Raw genomic sequence first — 20,325 nt, 5'->3', positions numbered from 1 at the left:
CCAAATAATTTTCTTGGCACCATCTTATCTTGTAGTCTTTCACTGCCGACGCCAAGGCAACTTTGCACAAGTTCAGTCTCTGACACACCACAAAATGGATGCAGACGATTTTCCCGCTGAGGATGAATCACTACGCAACTTCTTGCCAACATCGTTTGGAAAACAGGCTCTGACTGCTAACATCCAAGCACAAATTGATCAAAGTAAGCGCAAGACTGTTAACGAAAGTAAACAACTAGCCGCCAAGGACTCAGAATCAGACCGCGACGAGGACTCGGACGATGATGATGATGATAGTGATGAGGAGGATGAATTTCCGGTCTCTCATGAGTTACTTATCAAGACTCATGACCGCGCAATCACATCGATCAGCCTCGACCATTCGGGCTCGCGCCTAGTCACAGGCTCAAATGACTGCACACTCAAACTACACGATTTCGCAGCCATGACACCTACTACCGTACGCGCTTTCAAATCGGTGGACCCTTCTGCAACCAAGAGCTCCGCAAGCTCCGCAAGCTCCGAAACCCATCCCATAAACCAAGTCATCTTCAACCCCCTTTCAGCAAATCAGATGCTCGTAGTAACTGCGCTTCCCCAAGCGAAGATATTTAGCCGAGATGGAGAATTGATTACGGAGTTCGTTAAGGGGGATATGTATTTGCGGGACATGAATAATACAAAAGGGCATATATCAGAGATTACGAGTGGGACATGGCATCCTACAAATCGGGACTTATGCGTTACAGCTGGTACTGACAGCACGCTACGTATATGGGACGTCAACAACAAACGGTCACAGAAGGAAGTCATCGTACATAAGTCCAGGGCTGCTGGTTCGGCTGGAAGGACTCGGATGACAGCTGTTGCTTGGGGTTCTCCAATACAGGGAGGTAATAACATTCTGGTAGCAGCAGCTCTGGATGGAAGTCTAGTAATGTGGAGTGGCGAAGGTCCCTACCACCGCCCCGCGGCGGAGATCAGAGATGCCCACATCAAAGACACCTGGACTGGCGGTCTCGATATCAGCGCCGACGGTAGACTTGTAATCACACGTGGCGGCGATGATACCATCAAGCTCTGGGATACCCGTAAATTCAAATCTCCTATTAGTACCGTCTCGCACCCTTCAACCTCTTCTCAATACCCAACCACCAACATCCGCTTCTCCCCAACGGGGTCAAGTGTAATAACTGGCTCCGCAACTGGACACCTCCATATTCTCAATCCAGCAACCCTCCGTCCTGAACTTGTCACACCTATCACCCCTAGTTCACCCCTCATATCAGTTCTCTGGCATGAGAAACTTAACCAAATTCTCACCGGCTCGGCTAACGCCGAAACCCACGTTCTTTATAACCCGAACCTCTCCACAGGCGGCGCAAAGACCGTCATGACCAAAGCCCCCAAACGTCGCCATATTGACGATGACCCAAACCTAACCATGGATCTCACCGAGGGCCTCTCCGGCGACGCCATAATCACGCCTGGCGGGCTCCCCGGCACCAACACCGCCGCCACGTCGTTTGCTGCGCGCCACCCCACTGTCGGTCTTACCGCCTCCGGGAGGTCTCGGGACCCAAGAAGACCGCACATACCAGCCACTACGCCGTTTGCTAAGAGCCAGCCGGACGAGAAGCATATAAGGGAGCATATCCCATTGAGTAGCATGCGGGATGAGGATCCGCGGGAGGCGTTGCTGAAGTATGCAGAGAAGGCGAAGAACGATCCGCTTTTTACAAATGCGTGGAAGGATACGCAGCCAAAGACGATCTATGCAGAGTTGAGTGATGACGAAGAGGAGGACGGGAGAGAAGTGAAGAAGATCAAGAGGTGACCCAAAGAAATGCCAAGCAAAAGATAGAGCGTAGGGGGGCCATCTCGTGGATGGCGTTTAAATTTTTATACCCTGGACCCTACGTGGGATAGTTTCTGGCTGTATCTGATAGCAAAATAGAACTGATGATAATACTACGGGTTAGCTATGTCGCCTCATACCATTATGCAAGCATCTTCTAGTGCGCCTCAAACCCCCTCCCAATTCTTTCCCTTAATTACATCGTTAATTACATCACTTCTAGTTGATGAATGTGATATTTTATTTTTGAACTCCATGATAAAGTTGGGTTACTATTCCAACAAGGGAAAGGGCATAAAATCCCTGTTCAGAGCTGGAAATGGGTCAAGGTTTATCCGACTTGGTAGACTACGTTGAGATTCCAAAGGGCAAATGCGCTACGAGGCATTGCTTCTGGATACGAAGTCAGGATAGATTATATGTATTACAGGGAATGAACAATTTTTGAAGTGATATAGAAATGATAGCACAGTTACTTCATCACTGCGATTTAGGAAATGTGATTATACATGAGGGAAGTAGTGGACCCAATGCACACTTTCACGTACAGCAATAGCGGGAGGCAAGGGGTGATGAATGGTATTAGGACCGGGTAGAAGACGTCATGGTAGCGCTTACTTATCTCACTGTCGGTGTACTTTTTCTTGTGAGGCTTTCTCCTGTGAAGCTTTCTCTTTTCGTGGAAGTTTTTGTTGGGTTAAGGCCAGTTCCGGCTAGGGCATAAACGGTAGATATACGCCCAGCGGACAGAATAACAACAGAATACTTGAAATTCTCTAAAGTAACCCACCCGTTGGTGTAACGAAAGAAAAATTCCATCCTGCGATATGACAGGCACTAAAAATAATGATAATTAAGGAAGCAAAGATTGGTCGACTGGTAGGGGTATTGTATTGGAAAGACTTAGATTAGCCTGGCCATCAAGGGTCCATGACTTTCTTTAATGACACAAGGTTTGCGTATATCAAGCGGCTTTCGGCACCATAGTACGCAAGTCATGACGGTACAGTAAACAATGGCGAGAGTGAAGAGCTCTAGTGTCGTAACAGGGAGACCTATCAATTTGTAGACAAACCATGCGATTTGAGCGCAAGCTATCAGCTTTAACCAGCTTTGCTCTTATCTTCTATCTCTGACCTGTCGAGATTAGGCAACTAACGAATTCCCATTTTAATGAGACGAATAAATTCTTCGTGGTCTAATTGCGTACGTATGTCATCGCTGGACTCAACGGACAGACCGCCCATACGAATAAAGTGACCGTGGATGAGCTTCAACAAACTTCCTGGCTGACAGATAGTCGAATAGTGTGGAATGTAAAAGGAGACTAACTTGCACACAGCGTACTGTAGCCACAACCTCGCGTGCTTGTGGAGCCGGTCTGATCAGAGATTTAGTCTCCTAATTGGTGCTATCAGCTAGAACCAATTCCCATCAAATCATGTGCGAGCAAGGACCGTAAATTTCTGATTCCAACTCCTATCTCAGCGCATGTCCTCTGGCCCAAATATTGATATAAGAACAGTGTATGAAATCCGAACCAAGTTAGCTGGTTTAAGATTCTTCAAGAATCATTTATATAACAGACTCAAAACAATTTGTATCACTACGATTCATATCCTAGCTTAGAATCCGAGAATAACACCAATTCGCATGCATCATACCAAAGACTAGTACCATAAATCAAGCCATCAAGCGATTGCAGATGAAAAGAAATGCCCCTTAATATATGAGACGGCTACAAAGCCAACTCCGAGTAACGTACCCATAACGAGGCCGCCACATATGATCGATAAGCAAGATGGAGTATCCCCATTGCCATTCGCTGCAGAATCGTAATTGGAGATAGGAAGCACTGGTCTAGAGCTACAGTAGGTTGGCGAACGGGTGGAGTATGTGCTTGCTGAAGGATATGAGACCGATGATCCATGACGCACGTGTGTGTTCGCTAATTGGGCCGGTATTGTTCCATATGTGCTACTATCATGATATAGATGATATGCTGCAGGGCGAGTAGAGGGCGTTTGAGCTACGGTAGTTGAGCGGGAAGGAGCTTGAGGTCTTTCGCCTAATACCTCTGCCCTTGCACGAGCTTGAGGAATATGTGTCGGAGCATCGGAATATGGGGGCCTTGACCGTTGTGGGCTATGCAAAGTAGAGGATTCTGCGGGGAATACAGGGGATGGCTCGACTGGAGGAGTGAAGTTGATATATTTTATGAGAACGGTGAGCGATTCTTTACTGAGTTTGCCTTTAGTACTGCGGTCTGGTCTTAGAACGGATGGATCAACTGTGTGTTGTTTTCCAGTTTTGACATAGCTTTTCTTTGAAAGGGCAGCGTTGCCTTCTAGGTAGAGAAGTTCGCCATTGTCAGGGTGGGGGTTGCTTGGGTAGATGGGCAGATGGTCTAGTCGCGCGGCTTTGTTATTTCCGTGTTTTTCGAAAAGGCCCCGGCTGTTGAAAGAGGTAATCTTGCGCGGTCTTAGCCTGTACTGATAGACGAAAGTTACTGAGGCAAATAGGCCCCCTCGTGAAGTACTCACAATCAATATGGTCGCTTTTGTGAATCCTTGGTCAATCCAGATGATGAGTGCAGGGTGGTCAAAACATCCATCATCGATTTCTGTTCGACTTTGTAAGTCACCCGGGATTTGGTCCTTTGGGGGTAACCATAATATCGCTCCGACTTCGTATATGATAGCAGGTGTGACGGGGCTGGGTCTCGTGTGATCCCTCCACGCTAGAGCCATTAAATCTAAGGAAACTGAACCTTGCTGCCGGAAATTGAAGTAGTATAGTAGAAGTAAAGCACGAACTTTAGTTTATTGCTTTTGCCCGATTCATTCTACCCCGCACTGAGGACAACAACCGTTTGCATGCACGTGATTTCTCTTTTGCTCCCAATGAGGGATCCTGATTCTTCGTATATGGTAGTTCTTCCTAATCCACATAGAGGAGCCACGTGGGAGCATTCTAAGACGTGCTTCGAAAACAGTCTTGGAATGAAAAACATATTTTAGAGAACAGAGTTTTCTTTTTTTTCTTCTGAGTAACTATGGTACTTACGGTGGCCGATGGTATTGTTATACATAAAGTGACGTGTTGGGTTAATAAGCAGGAAAAGAGAGGCCGACATGTCCGAAAAGTTACCTCAGCGAGCTCAGACGTGATTTTTTAGCTAGTGTCGGAATAACCTACGCCGTCTTCCGAATTGCAAAATCACGTCTGAGAGCGTTTGGCGAGTTTTGTTAAAAGCATAAGCAAAATCTACTAAATAGATATTACGGATATCTAATTCATTTATTTATATAACGCGTTATTATTACTAAAAGTTAATACAATATTTTTAAGACCTAGGGCTTCTAAATAGTATACATTTTATAATACGGCTATTGCTTGGTCCTGACATTAATTTCGTCAAAGTTAAAAAACGCGTTGTTAAAAGCATAAGCACATATTACTCGTGGCACCCACTAGTAAGCAGCGCTTACTAGTGGTCCCGGGCTCAATGCAACAACCGAGCTCAATGCAACTTTTATATTTGTATGGCGTCTCATACAAAATCAACCTTTTTCCAAGTTGAATAACTCAACAACAACGCTATAATAAATTATTAAATATATATACTTCTTTTTTTATACCTAAATAAGTATAAAGAAACTTAATTTTAATATTAATTTTCTATTTTATAGAAGTTTTAGTATTTACTGGCCTTAAATAAAATATAATAATAAAAAGTATAGAAATACAATAAATACAATAAATATCAGCTTTAAATAAGTTATATTATTGATTTTTAAAGGATTATATATAAGCCTTTAAATTCTTATATAATTTCTATGTAGTATTGTTAAGTTATTCAACTTGGAAAAAGGTCGATTTTGTATGAGACGCCATACAAATATAAAAGTTGCATTGAGCTCGGTTGTTGCATTGAGCCCGGGACCACTAGTATATCTTATTAAATAGTCTACTAATATAGATAAAACTATACAGATATATAGATATCTACTACTTAAAGCTATTGCAATACTTAGTAGGTGCTATAGTTAGGTCCTTCCTTGAAAATATCCTCCCTTAGCCCGGAGTGCCTCCACTACTGCTAGGGGGCAGAGCTTCGTGCAGAGCTTCGTGCAGAACCTTAGCAGAGCTTCGTGTAGAGCTTCGTGCAGAGCTACGTGCAGGCGTGCAGACATGTAGCTGTGCAGACGTGCAGACATTCGTACGGGCGATCAATTGCAGACGTTTGTAGAGACGATTGTATGGGAATTTGTACGGGCGTTTGTATGGGCGTTTGTAGAACCTTCCTAGCATATTAGTGCTGCGTGTTAGTAGAGCTTTAGAGCTCTCTATAGGTGAAGAAAAGAGACTATATATACATAAGGCAGGTCGCGAAACGCTGATGACGATGCTGACGATAGACCTAACGACTACGATTTGTAATTGCTACTGTCGACAACGCCACTCAGTTAGTACTTGGTAATGGGAATCGACAATAGGGCTTCGAGTAGAGCTTTGAGTAGGGCTTCGAGCAGAGCTTCGAGCAGAGCCCCGAGCAGAGCTTCGAGCAAAGCTTCGTGCGGAGCTTCGAGCGGAGCTTCGTACGGAGCTTCGAGCAGAGCTTTGTGCAGAGCTTCGTGCGGAGCTTCGTGCAGAGCTTTTGCAGAGCTTTGTTAGAGCTCCATGCAGAGCTCCGTGCAGGTCTCCCCCTGAGCTTCGTTCTGCGGAGCTCTCGCGAAGCTCCACAGCTCTACGCAGAGGGCTGGCGGCGTGGGCGTAAGCGTTCAGCGTTGGTGTTTACTACGCGGCTCGGCGTAGAATTGGGCCTCTACGGCGACGAATTCCTCAACGTCGCGCTCGTATAAGGAGCTGAAGATCTCATAACTTATAGAGTAGGCTTTTCTCTATAATTTGGTGTAACTTTTTATGTCGACAAGTATTGTGGGAGGGTAGATCAATTTCGTTAAAGTTAATAAGGTCTTCTCATATAAACCGTGTTTAGGTTTTCTACAAAGCTCGCCAAAGTGCCTCAGACCAAGAAAACGATTACCGTCCTAAATTGGCTTAGTGGACGGTGCGGATATTCCTATATCCGCAATCGATTTCTTGGTCTGAGCTTCTGAGGTAATCCGAAAAGGGCGTAGGGTATCTACTTTACAGGCTAAATAGCTTCCATCCTATATAAAATTCCCTCCACGGATCCGTAGTTATACCGACTTTGGTGGCAGAAACCTAACAATATTATTAGAAGTTAGTTTATCGTAAAATACACCAAAAAGGCTTTAATTAAGAGATATAGATCGTAATACAGAGTACAGGCAAAACTCCTTAATACGATACCGGGTATATAACGATACATTTGGTGTTACGATCTACACGCCCTGATCAAGCATTTTTTGGTGTAACTAACGATAATCTGACCTTTGGCGATATCGCTAAGCTCTACGACCAATATTGGTATAACTAGTTATATGGGAAGGGGGTATATCTGGCCTATAAGGGGGATCGAAGAATTAGTTGTAAACGGCAGGATTGCCCACCAGGGGGTCTAAAGTTTTACTGCTTATTTACCCTACACGTGACTCTTGATAACGTGTTTCACCACTTACCAGCCTACCCCACTCAGTGGCTTACTCTATTTCTTACCAAAAATCATGAAAATCACGGTATAATATCTTAACAACTACCTAATAATAACTTCTAAAAATTTATATTTAAGCTTATATATATATATATATTACTTCTTCCCTTTTAACGTTAAAGAATTTTAAAGTAATTTATTTAGTAATTATAGATATATAAAGATTAGAGTAGAATTTACAGTCTAAAATTGTATATCTTTATAACTACTTAAATTAAAAGAAAGGAGGTAGAAGTTATTATTAAGTAATTGTTGAGATATTATACTGTGATTTTTATGATTTTTGGTGAGAAAATAGAGTGGGCCACTGAGTGGGGTGGGCCACTGAATGGTGAAACACGTTAAAGAGTTTTTATTGCAGGACACGATCCCAACCCTTATTTAGGGATTTGGAGCTTTTTGGCAAGCTGATGGAGTATACAGCTTTCCGCATGACCAGCTTCCACCCCCCTTTTAGTAAAATTTATTTCGCTACGCATTCAACTTCGCCAGATTGCCACCGACCTGTACATAGCAATCGTAGTAAACGCCCATGCTTGGCTGTAAGAACTTCAGGCTGTTCACGCTCCACAGCATCGTCATCTTTGTCAAATATCGTGAGGTTTCCACCTGTACGATAATGCCAAATTTGAGCGTTGTATTCGCGTTTTGGCAGCTGTTGTGAGTCCACAACGTAGGCGTAGGCGTAGGCGAAAAGGGGGAGGAAAGAAACTTCAACAAGTTGAAAGGGAGGAGTCGCGCACGTTGATCTTTAGGATAGTCCTCCCGGACAACCAAAATAACCCTTGCGTACAGCCACAGGCGTTCGCTACAATTACTATGTACAGTTGGTGGCAATCGAGCGAGCCTGCGTACTGTAGCAAAATAAATTTTTGCCAGAGGGGTGGAAGCTGGTCATGCACAAAGCTGTATTGGTCTACGCTCGAGGCAACGATCTGAAGAGTTTCTGCGTAAGCGCTTACGACTTTTGGGAATATTGGCGCTTTTAAACAGTAAGTGATCCGTGGTGTGTTCTTCAGATCTATGAGGCTTGGTGATGTTCTTTGTTCAATTGTTGACCTCCTCTTCTACGTATCATGCTACAGTAACAAAGCATTGCTGACAGAATCTATAACACGGAAGATGTTTCTGGCCCTTGCTCCTGAGGCCACTTCGTATTTCGGATAGCCCTTTGGTGGGGTGGTTTTAGTAATCGATCATCGGCAGTTTAGTCCCCGATGCTGGTCAAAGCTTTCAATTCAAATATTCGCACTTCTCAGGCGCCGTCGTCGCTGACTCCCAGCCTAAACTTTGCCTGCAACTCCTGCTTCTCATATAGAGGGGTTTGGCATAACCAAGTGTCTCTCAATCAATGCACGGCAACGACAACTTGCAAGTCCTGCTGACTCCGTTCAAGCCTTTCGCTCACGGATATCTCGAGGCAACAGACACTCGCCAGCAACCGTTATGCGGTAACTCGGAAGGATGGGGGCCTCTGAGTCCTCACCGATATGGTTTTACCCCTTGCTTTCTGGATGTTTGGATAACCGCAGTTGCTGTGGGGGGCATCATTGTAGGGGCAGGAGCAGTGTGGTATTTGCTGAAGAGATGCACACCCCAGCCTGTCAAGAAGAATTGGCATTTCTACGCTAAACTTGTAGGTTGATCTTTGCATATTCCCTTTGAGTGGTTATGGGCTCTACTGGTTGTTCAGCGTGGATTCAATTTTCACTAAGCTAATGTTTACTCACCCACTAGATTACTATCGGCGCTCTCATCATTACCACTGCATTGCAGGCTGCCCTCCAAATCGAATACTTCAAGGGCGTCTGGGCAGGGGACTTTCGGTTTTGGACGACGATAATCACAATACTATCTCTTTTCGTAATCTTTTATATTCAATACATCGAGCATTGGAGGTCCCGCAATCCCAATGGAGTTGTGCTCTTCTACTGGCTGTCATTGCTTATTGCATACGCCGTCAAACTACAGTCACTTGTATCACAACAGATGTATCGAATCCATCTGGCATACTTCGTCATTTTCTGCGTCAGTGTCGGGCTGGCGGCTCTCGAATTCTTCCTTGAATGGCTGGTACCAAAACAGTTGAGCGCATACGATGCATTAGGGGACGATGATGAATGCCCCTTCGAATATGCGAATGTATTCTCGGTCTTGACATTCAGCTGGATGACCCCATTGATGAAACAGGGATACCACACTTTCCTTACCCAAGACGATTTATGGAACTTGCGAAAACGGGACACAACTCGAGCAACTGTAGCCTCTTTTGACGAGGCTTGGGCCCATGAATTGGAGAAGAAGCGTCCATCTTTGTGGTTGGCCCTGTTCCGTGGTTTCGGAGGGCCTTATTTTCGAGGAGCCATGATCAAGACGATCAGCGATTGTCTCGCATTTATCCAACCACAACTGCTCAGACTACTTATCACGTTTGTGGACTCGTACCGAACTGATCATCCACAGGCCGTAATTCGCGGAGCAGCCATAGCGCTCGCGATGTTCGCTGTATCAGTCTCTCAAACAGCCGCTCTTCATCAATACTTCCAGCGAGCGTTCGAAACCGGGATGCGTGTTAAATCTGCTCTGACCGCAGCTATATACTCTAAGTCTACGAGGCTCTCAAACGAAGGTCGTGCCTCCAAGTCCACTGGAGACATTGTCAATTACATGGCTGTGGACACGCAAAGACTCCAGGATCTTGCCCAGTATGGCCAGCAACTTTGGTCTGCACCGTTTCAGATTATCCTATGCATGATGTCTCTGTATCAATTGGTTGGATTTAGCATGCTGGCAGGCGTTGGAGCTATGATAATCATGATACCGGTTAATGGACTCATAGCTCGAATTATGAAGACTCTCCAAAAAGAGCAGATGAAAAATAAGGACGCACGCACAAGGCTGATGACGGAGATTCTGAACAATATGAAGTCCATCAAACTTTATGCATGGACGACAGCATTCGTTAACCGCTTAAATTACATTCGGAACGATCAGGAGCTCAAGACACTGCGAAAGATTGGAGCAACGCAAGCATTCGCCAACTTTACTTGGTCCACCACACCCTTCCTTGTTTCGTGCTCAACATTCGGCGTCTTTGTGCTTACGCAAAATAAACCGCTTACGACCGATATTGTGTTCCCTGCGCTCACATTATTCAATTTACTGACATTTCCTCTTGCGGTCCTTCCCATGGTCATCACGTCCATTGTTGAAGCCAGCGTCGCAGTAGGTCGTATTACTAGCTATCTTCTTGCAGAGGAGCTACAGGACGATGCTGTGATCAGGGAGGGACCGGTGGAAGAGATGGGTGAAGAATCTGTGCGGGTTCGTGATGCAACCTTTACGTGGAACAAGGCCGAGGAGCGGAGGGCGTTGCATGATATCAACTTCTCGGCCCGTAAAGGAGAACTGTCTTGTATCGTGGGCCGCGTAGGCGCTGGAAAGTCATCCTTGCTCCAGGCAATATTAGGCGACCTGTGGAAGATAAAGGGAGAAGTCGTCCTTCGCGGCACTACTGCCTACGTTCCTCAGTCGTCATGGATTATGAATGCTTCTGTCAAAGAAAATATCGTTTTCGGACACCGCTGGGATCCGCAGTTCTACGACAGGACGGTAAAGGCCTGTGCACTCCTGGATGACTTTGCTTCTCTTCCCGACGGAGACCAGACTGAGGTTGGAGAGCGAGGTATCTCGCTTTCGGGCGGACAAAAGGCACGTCTCACTCTCGCTCGTGCTGTTTATGCTCGAGCCGACGTCTACTTGCTTGACGACTGCTTGTCAGCTGTTGATCAGCACGTTGGCAGACATTTGATTGACAACGTCCTTGGTCCAAAGGGGCTCTTAGCTGGCAAGACCAGGATTCTGGCGACAAACTCCATTCCAGTCTTAATGGAGGCTGACATGATTGTTTTATTGCGAGATGGAAGAGTCTTCGAGAAAGGCACATATGACCAACTAATGGCTATGAAGGGGGAGATAGCAAACCTGATACGGACGTCGCAAAATGAAGATCAGAGCGAAAACGAAAGCCGGGCCTCAGAGAGCATTACTAGCGACGAAGAGACAACCGTATACGGAACGAGTCCCAACTCGGAAGAGGATGAGGAACGAGAAGAGGCTGAAGCTTCGCAAGGAGGGCTCCCTCAATTGGCACCTTTGAGGACTGGAAACGGGACTGCTCGCAAGTCTAGCACGGTGACGTTGCGACGTGCAAGCGCGGCCAGCTTCCGCGGCCCTCGTGGCAAGGTGACGGACGAAGAGGGTGCCGGGCTGAAGAGCAAACAAACCAAAGAGTTCTCAGAGCAGGGGAAAGTCAAATGGAACGTGTACAGCGAGTATGCCAAAACTAGCAATCTCATTGCCGTCACGATCTATCTCTTGATGCTGTTCGGAGCGCAAACGACGCAGATAGGTAGGTTGGCGCATCGGAGATTTCTTTGGTGTCACATGAACCCCCCATGCTTGGTGTTGATCCTCAATGGGCCGATACTAGACGCTCGATGCTTGTCAAGCCGCAACGGCCGAAATTTCTGGAGTGTTGAGAAGAAAGACTAGCTAATCATTGTTGCAGGGGGCAGCGTGTGGCTGAAGCACTGGTCTGAAGTCAACGCATCGTACGGCGGCAATCCACACGTCGGGAAATATATTGGCGTGTACTTTGCCTTTGGGCTCGGGTCGGCCGCCTTGGTGGTGGTGCAAACTCTAATCCTCTGGATCTTCTGCTCCATCGAGGTAAGTTGACTAGCCATCGGTGTTGGCGTCTAGCCATGGATACCACTAGTCTCGACGTGCATCGCTAACGCCGCCTCCCACTTTTGACCAGGCTTCCCGGAAGCTCCACGAAAGAATGGCTTTTGCAATCTTTCGCTCGCCAATGAGCTTCTTCGAGACCACTCCTGCAGGACGCATATTGAATCGCTTCTCCAGGTATGTGCTTGTCATTCTCTCACCCTCCTGCAACCAAATTCGCAGGAGAAATGTCTCCTCTGTGTACTGTCTTGGTCGAGTGGGGTATGCAGATGCAGTGCGATGCCCTTGCTGCGCATTAAGCTGCTCGATTTTCTCTGCTAGGTCCACCTCCCGCCATTCGGCTTTCGAGACGGGCATGGCTTTTGCTAATGTGTTCGCACAAAACTAGCGACATCTACCGCGTAGATGAGGTACTCGCGTGAGTTCTCCACGCACACATCCTCTTTCTCTGGTTGGCGCTGACCGCATATAGCCGGACCTTTAACATGTTATTTGTAAACTCGGCAAGAGGTTTGCCTGCATCCTATGACGTCCCACTCGGTTAGTCAACTGACCAATCGATAGCTGCTTTTACCTTAGTCGTTATCTCGGCATCGACCCCCATCTTTCTTGCCTTGACCGTCCCACTTGGGGCACTCTATCTCTACATCCAGAGATACTACCTCCGCACTTCTAGAGAATTGAAACGACTTGACAGCGTTAGCAGGAGCCCGATCTATGCGCACTTCCAGGAATCTCTCAGTGGAATTAGCACCATCCGTGCGTACAATCAGCAACAGAGATTTGCCCTAGAGAACGAGTGGCGCGTAGATGCCAACCTGAGAGCATATTTCCCGTCTATCAATGCGAACAGATGGCTTGCGGTGCGGCTGGAGTTTATAGGCTCCATCATTATTCTGTCAGCAGCAGGCTTTTCTATAATTTCCGTGTCAAGCAATAGTGGTCTATCTGCGGGTATGGTAGGCTTGGCCATGTCATATGCTTTGCAAATCACCCAGTCTCTCAACTGGATCGTTCGTCAAACTGTTGAAGTCGAGACTAACATTGTGTCGGTGGAACGAGTTCTGGAATACGCTGGACTTCCGAGTGAAGCACCTGAGGTTATTTCGAAAAATAGACCTCCCATTAGCTGGCCTTCGCAAGGTGCTGTATCCTTCAATAACTACAGCACAAGGTATCGGCCTGGTCTAGACTTGGTTCTTAAGAATATAAATATCAAGATCAAAGCCCATGAAAAGGTTGGTGTGGTTGGTCGTACGGGTGCCGGCAAGAGCTCTCTCACCATGGCATTGTTCCGCATCATAGAGCCTGCAGAGGGGTATGTGAGTATCGATGATCTTAATACAAGCCAAATTGGACTTCTGGACCTTCGGAGGCGGTTGGCCATTATTCCTCAGGATGCTGCCTTGTTCGAGGGCACTGTACGCGACAATCTGGATCCTGGGCATGTTCACGATGACACCGAGCTCTGGAGTGTGTTAGGTGGGTTCCACCGGAGAATTTCGATCGAGGCTAGCAGCTGACGGTCCCACAGAGCATGCAAGATTAAAAGACTACGTTGCTAGTATGCCTGGCAAGTTAGAAGCGCAGATCAACGAAGGAGGTAAGGGCTGAAGATGTGTTCTCGTGGCGAAGTTAATGTAGCTAATGAACTACTCAGGTTCGAATCTTAGTTCTGGCCAGCGACAGCTTGTTTCTCTAGCTCGTGCCCTTCTAGCTCCCAGCAACATTCTCGTTCTGGATGAAGCAACGGCCTGTCTTCCTAACACCTTTGATTGAAATTTTAGCTGACTTGATGCGCAGGCCGCCGTGGACGTTGAAACAGATGCCATGCTCCAAGCAACGTTAAGGAGCAGCATTTTCAGGGATCGGACAATCATCACAATTGCGCACCGCATCAACACAATCCTGGACTCTGATAGGATTATCGTCCTCGACCATGGTACAGTAGCGGAATTTGACACGCCGGCCGAGCTGGTGCGTCGAAAGGGCGTCTTCTATGAACTTGTGAAAGAGGCGAATCTCTTAAATGCGTTAGATGTCTCACAGCAGTAGATAGTGGCGGTGGGGCGCTTGGGGAGTTGTCATGCGCCTGGTTTTTGTCGGGTGGAAGCAAACCTTGGTTCTCGCCTTTTTCTTAGCCTAGGATGATAACATGTGCATCGCAAAAGCTAACTATGAATAGAATGGTGGTCTGCTGTTAGATTCCTTTTGGCGAGTCTCCATCTGTTGGTGGGGGTGGCAGAAATGTCTACCACGTTTTACTCTGTATACGGCTGTCTTGTAGTAAGTATCCCCATGAAACATGGGAAGTCTGAGTCATACAATATCACATATTTTCAGCACAGGTCTTCTGGTCATTTTATGCAGTGATGGTTGTGTCCTTGAAACACGGTGGTTTCCAGAATTTATGAGCGAGAGTTTGATGGGGTTCACGTTCTCGCCAGTGTGCTAGATATCATTGCTTTTGGGCTGGCCTCAAAGCGCCGCAGCCCTCGAAAATTTTCCACCAGGGAATTTCCACGATGCGGAAAGAGGTGAGCTGTAACATTGAATGATTGAATGAGGTTTAGGGGAGGCGGGCAGCCCTCCTAGGGCTGTCCTCATGATGCAAGAAAACCGGGGTCGGCCTGGCGGCTTCAGGTACGCGAGGGGGTACAACGACCATTTATTCCGTAAGAGGAAAGAGGCGCTCTGTTGGAGACCGCTGGAGAGCGGAGATCGTAGCTGGCTTGGCTGGCTCTTGTAACCAGAGCTCGGACGGTGCAGTACAGCAGGGTGCAGGCGATCATGACGGCTTGCAGCAGGGTCGGGCAGATACGATCACAATATATTAGTGGACTTTTGCATTTCGGATCGTGACGGCTGGCTGAGTGGGCGTGAGGCACAGCGAAGGACTGACCTTTTAAGGTTGAGGCTACGGCCCGCACGTCTCTTGTTGCACGACTGCCGATGATGATGGTTCGTTATGCACGCCATGCCGCTTGTCCCCAGCTTCTTCGGGTGGGTGTGTGTGTGTGTGTGTGCACAAGCAGGCAGAGGGCTGCCAAGCGGTCGCACCATCTGCCCAATGCTTTCGCGCTTCTAGCTGCATAATGTGGTCCTAACGGGCTGACGCGTGGCGTTGAGATAAGCGCTCGCTCGGCGCGGCTAGCTAGGAGACGAAGGGCAATTCCAATCACGACCCTAGACGTCAAGTCGATTCTTCTCACACACACTCTCTCCAAAGATCGTAGTTAACCAAGGAGATAGCGAGAAGTCCTGCACTAGCTGTACTGGCTGCACTTGCGGTCTGGCCGGATCAGTCCCTGTTAGGGCGACTGCATAGCGAACGGCACCGCTGTTTCCAAAGGTTGTATCACTTCGTCCAGCCTCATTCTTCTACACTCAGCAGCCCGCTCGGCCCACTGTCCAGCCAGGGAACCTTGCCGGCATGATCATCGATGCTTCTTAAGTAGCGCTGTGCCTGTGCCTGTCCATTCGAGCTGGAGCCGTTTCCATCGTCCTCCCTCGACCACTTTGCCTGGCCTGTTGGGTTCCTTATGGTTGAGGAGGCTCGCCCCGCGCTTATTCTTGCTTGTTATCCTGCGTCTCCGCTTGACGGGGCCAGGCCGTCGTTTGAACCCTGAGTGCGTTTCAGGGCGGTTGTTTCTTACAGCCCGTCTCTCGCTTCGTCCGTTCATCACACTCCAAGGGCCGCCAATTACTGGGGAGCAGGTTGTTGAGATCAGGTGTTCAGACGCATCCCCCCTCGCACGCCCTCTAGCTAGTGCTGGGGGATCCCCCAGGTTTTGTGCGAAGCTCATCCGACCGTCTGTCCCACCGCGCACCAGACCCGCAACTGGTGAGCTCCACTACTCCAGCGGAGGCTAATAGTCAACCATCGACGCCGGAGTAATAAACAGTAAGTCCCCCCTGGAAGTGCGAAGTCTTGCTAGGGCATGGGTTCCGGGTAACTCCGTTGACGATAAGCTTAACTTCTGGGCACATTACTCGAGTATTTTGCCTGCCCCGGACGCCGACCGTTTTCTTAGCCCATCGTTCAGTTCTCTCATCTTTTCCATTTGCGCCCTCTGGCCCTGTCCTAGGAGCAGCGGCCCATTAGAACCATGGTGGCCAGGCTAACGTCTGCTAGTCCTCCCAGCGTTTTCTTACCGTGCCTGAGACGTCATTTTAACTTGCCTGGAGTTCCTGAGCGAGCCTTACCCGCTCGCCAACGCTGCTCTGGCCGACACCAGCTGTTCGAAGGAAGCCCGAGTCCATTGTCGGAGCTGATCCCACCCTTCTACAATGGTGTCCCGTTCCTGCGAGGCCAATGAGTCCAGCAGGGCGGCCAAACGTCAGCGCCGTGACCTTGGGCGCGACTCGAGGTCCGCCGAGTTCGACAGCTCAAATCCAGGGAACGGGAGGATAGCGCAGCCTCGATCATCTGTGCGTGCCAGCCCCGCTTTCATGAACTCACGTCCCTATTGTTGGCCCCTCATGTTCAACCCGCTCGCTCACACGCTCGCTTTTTGGCTTTGCTCAGCTTAGCTCCCGCCTGCTAACCACCATTTTGCTAGGCTGTTGCTCGCGCTACTGAAGCTGCGTTAGAATCGTGCGGTCTCCATGCGCGCGCTTTTGCCGTGGCCATCTTGCACGATGATGGTCATGTCACCTTTGAGGCTTCGGAAAACATTGACAAGTTCAAGCAGCAACTTTTTCCAAAGGCCGGTTGGGAGCAGCTGCAACAAGCTAGCAAACAGAACGCTTTACCTCCCCCAGTCGACGACCATGCCAGCCATGGTAGGTTGCTAGCATCTCTTTCAAACACAATTTTGCTGATTCACCAACAGATGACGAAGAGACTATTTCGCCCGCCTTTTCTATTGGCACACCATTCTTTGATGAAAGCGAGGTGTCGCATGCCTCATCTCCCGCTAGGAACCGCTACTTGCTGCCTCCGAAGGTATCAAGGCCGCGCAAGGGTAAAAACCCGCCGCCAATGGATTCTTCTTTGGATTCCCCTTTGGATTCCCCTCCTGATTCCCCTCCTGGCAGACTTCTGCGAAGCGGTTCTAGCGGCCGTAGAAAGACGACGGTTGATGAGTCACAGGACGAGGACGCACGTACAACCCAGAGACAGGATCAGCGGAGGGCAGTCTCGTTCTGCATCAATAACGAAGAAGCTGTTGAAGAAGCCTACGAGATACGCCTACGCCAAATACAGCAAATGGGACTAAAGAAAATACTCAAGGCGTGGATCAAAGTTGCAGAGCCTAAAAAGCAAACCAATTACCCGTACATCAGCTCGCGAGAGGGCCAGAATAGAGAACCTAAAGTGCCTCCGTGGTGGCCAATCGATCGGGTCATTCATAAAGAGCCTGACCATATTAATAAAGAAGGTATGTAAACAATGCGTATCGTAGACCTCTCGCTAACTAGCATAGCGCGAATCATTCTGGCAATTGTCATGTTACGTATGAGAGAAAGGGGACCGGGATGGATTGCCAAACTGGAGGAGTCTACGAAGAATGTGGACCTCAGGAATGAAGAGCGTTCAAAGGCGGTTGAAAGGGTGGTAAGAAGGAGGAAGCTGCTTCAGAGTCTTTATGCTATCGCCAAAATGGAGGAGGATTACTACCTGGATGACATTGGCAAGTTATATCCGTCCTCATAATTTAAGATACCGTCTAGTATGCTAATACTAACTTTACTACAGATGGGAGCACAATGTGCACCATATATGACATTCCTCCCATCAAAGATGTCCCAAAGAAACGCTTGCCATCGAAGGTAGGCGGGAACAAGCAATCAAACAAGAAAGCGAAACCCGTACCGTCACCACCTTCGTCCATGCAAAGTATACACCAACTCGTTTCCCCGACTGCGCGCCTGGGACTTGAGAATATTGCACAGCCCGTACCCAGATACCACTCGAGACAAAGCGAGCCGCTGGATACCTCCGTTCCTCTCTCGGAGGCTCCGCGTTATAGCCGGGATGATGGTATGCTGTCAGGCAATACCCTGGCTATGACTATTCAAAACAATCTTCAGCACAGATACTCGGGTCAGCAACCTGATGTAGTTCCTCAAAGATTCGCAGATTCGCAAATGCAAATTGATGAGTCATACGGGTACGATGCGAAGAGTAATCGGGGCATTTACGATGACCCATCGCCGACTTACATGTCGCAGCGTGATAGTAGCCACAAACCCCGGGCTCCTTTAGCGGTGTACGATAGCTGGCACCATCCCCCAGCTGCCGAGCCGTTTTCACCTGCGCCGACTTCATATGCGCCTACTCCTACGCATCCTTATCAACCTGCGATCTCGAATTTCCCTGGAAGAATAGACTACTCTTTCCAAACAGTGGGTCATACGGGCCCATTAGTCTATCAGACCCCTACACCAGTTACAAGTCCAATCTCACTAGCGCCATCCTCTACGTCACAGAGCTTCAGCCAGCCTTTAGCGCATGAGCTTCAAGAACGAGGACCACAATCGTCACTTGATACCTCACAGTATCCTGGGTCTACCTTCCGGACTACCTCTATGAACAACCCGCATGGCTTGCCTTTCCTCATGCCGGGTCACCAACAATTCTAACCCCACACCGCCATTGTCGTACCTAAGCAAGGACCAAATCTTCGGCTTCTTGATGGTTGACCACTGAGTTTATCCTTGATCTAATGTTTTCGAAATATAACTCCCAAAAGCTCTTTCGTCTCCGTATTCCGGACAAAAGCATCCAACCCACTGTGTTTGCCGGGTTCTATTCACTCATCTTGCATTACCCACAGGTTTTATACCTCTAGTCTATTTCATACCTCTTATGAATTCCTTTGCTTGTAATGTTATTACGATATATGCGCATCCGTTAATACTAGCGTTAGCGGCGTTCGTGAAGCGTTGAGTTTGCATCAAAGTGCGTTTCGTTGCCATCTTCATTGGATTTTTGGCTCGAAGGTTCTGCACGTTTCTTTTATCTTTTACTAACGACTACTTACAAAAGCGGTTTATTTTCCGCCCAATCAGATGATTTAGGCCTGATCTGTCGCGGAAGAAATGTTTTGGGATGCGACTTGTCGGTGTACTCTGCTCTGATTTGAGCATGTGCAGTTAGTTCATTGCTCTTTTGGTTTTTATTTGGGGCAGAAAGGTATATGGAATCATTTGGTATGAGATGGTCTTGTGGCTTTTTTTATTTGAAAGGAAAACAGGGGAGGAGGGATATAAGGAGGAAATGGAGCCCTTGTTGATGTGATTGGGAGAGTGAAGAGAGAAATGCTCTACGCGATACTGCAGCGTTGGGCAGAAGTAATCTAGTGGAGCCTTAATGAATTTCGGTGTTACTGCATTCCATCAACACTTGATGTGAAATTAATATGACTGCTTTGACGATGATATGTAGTCACTATTCTAGTGTTTTGCTCGCCTTAGCTATAAACCTACTGTGTTCGGAATATCTCTATAACTTATCGGCAGAGGAAATATTTCCTCAAGAACAATAACTTCCGTTAGATCATAAATGTGGGATTGATGTTCTTGCCCATTTGACATTGTCTTATTGTTTGATTCACACAATAGATCACGCGCACAGACCACTTGAATCATCCCGACCTTCGATCTACATCTCTCTCCGGGCAACTTTAACAAAGAACTTACACGAAAACCTCACCGCGACCGTCCCCCATCTCCACCCTTATTCCAGACCGCATAGCGATTGCACAACTAAGCAAGCGAATGTCCAGGTGATATCGGGAAGAATAGCTGCGACCATGTCGTCAGCGCGTCGGGGAGGAAGGGGACAGGCACGCGGTGCATTTCAGAATGGCTCTCAGAGCGGAGATGAACGAACTGGACGACGAGACAGTCACCCGAAGCGAGGCGCATCGAGCGCACCAACAGCAGCACCTTCAGGTCCTCAGAATTCCAGCAAACCCTTTCGCGGCCAGAAGAACAATCACCAACGATCTAGTACACCAACACCACAAACCAACCCATTCCAGGGCACAAGGATCAATTCCACAGGTGGAGGCGATTCTTGGGCACAGAGATACAAGACCGTACGTTCCCGCCCCGTCCATACTGACGA

The 20,325-nt window shown here is 47.9% G+C and overlaps 4 protein-coding genes across 4 annotated transcripts; 3 read left to right on the top strand and 1 right to left on the bottom strand.

The window, feature by feature from the left end:
- Positions 1 to 49: 49 nt before the first annotated feature.
- K441DRAFT_667310 (WD repeat protein) lies at positions 50 to 2,083 on the top strand (the record flags this gene model as incomplete). The annotated part of the gene is made up of 1 exon (XM_067649812.1): positions 50 to 2,083. A coding segment is annotated over exon 1 (1,526 nt), but the record flags the coding sequence as incomplete, so codon positions are not given.
- A 1,175-nt stretch (positions 2,084 to 3,258) lies between these two features.
- K441DRAFT_619141 (uncharacterized protein) lies at positions 3,259 to 4,892 on the bottom strand. Its single transcript, XM_067645861.1, has 2 exons — positions 4,402 to 4,892; positions 3,259 to 4,329 (listed from the first exon to the last, which is right to left on the bottom strand). The coding sequence occupies exons 1-2, from the start codon at positions 4,606 to 4,608 to the stop codon at positions 3,550 to 3,552; spliced, it is 987 nt and encodes a 328-aa protein (XP_067499191.1). The 5' UTR covers positions 4,609 to 4,892; the 3' UTR covers positions 3,259 to 3,549.
- A 3,958-nt stretch (positions 4,893 to 8,850) lies between these two features.
- On the top strand, positions 8,851 to 14,303 carry K441DRAFT_689889 (multidrug resistance-associated protein 1; the record flags this gene model as incomplete). The annotated part of the gene is made up of 10 exons (XM_067652344.1): positions 8,851 to 9,135; positions 9,237 to 11,910; positions 12,070 to 12,230; positions 12,322 to 12,425; positions 12,637 to 12,666; positions 12,721 to 12,758; positions 12,813 to 13,730; positions 13,783 to 13,851; positions 13,909 to 13,982; positions 14,052 to 14,303. 10 exons carry the CDS (start codon positions 8,851 to 8,853, stop codon positions 14,301 to 14,303), a joined length of 4,605 nt encoding a protein of 1,534 aa, XP_067499190.1.
- A 2,235-nt stretch (positions 14,304 to 16,538) lies between these two features.
- Positions 16,539 to 18,836, top strand: K441DRAFT_734768 (uncharacterized protein; the record flags this gene model as incomplete). The annotated part of the gene is made up of 4 exons (XM_067654285.1): positions 16,539 to 16,679; positions 16,811 to 17,033; positions 17,084 to 17,632; positions 17,950 to 18,836. 4 exons carry the CDS (start codon positions 16,539 to 16,541, stop codon positions 18,834 to 18,836), a joined length of 1,800 nt encoding a protein of 599 aa, XP_067499189.1.
- Between the last annotated feature and the right edge of the window lie 1,489 nt (positions 18,837 to 20,325).

This window comes from Cenococcum geophilum (assembly GCF_001692895.1).
Source record: "Cenococcum geophilum 1.58 unplaced genomic scaffold K441scaffold_54, whole genome shotgun sequence".
NCBI lineage: Eukaryota > Fungi > Ascomycota > Dothideomycetes > Gloniales > Gloniaceae > Cenococcum > Cenococcum geophilum.
The sequence above is the reverse complement of the archived record's forward strand: the minus strand, read 5'-3'. Positions and strand labels throughout refer to the sequence as shown.

Bases quoted from the DNA above. Each gene is read 5' to 3' on its own strand.
- K441DRAFT_619141 (XM_067645861.1), bottom strand. From the start codon at position 4,608: ATGGCTCTAGCGTGGAGGGATCACACGAGACCCAGCCCCGTCACACCT. The intron at 4,330-4,401 runs GTGAGTACTTCA...AGACCGCGCAAG, and splicing joins CAAAAGCGACCATATTGATT to ATTACCTCTTTCAACAGCCG.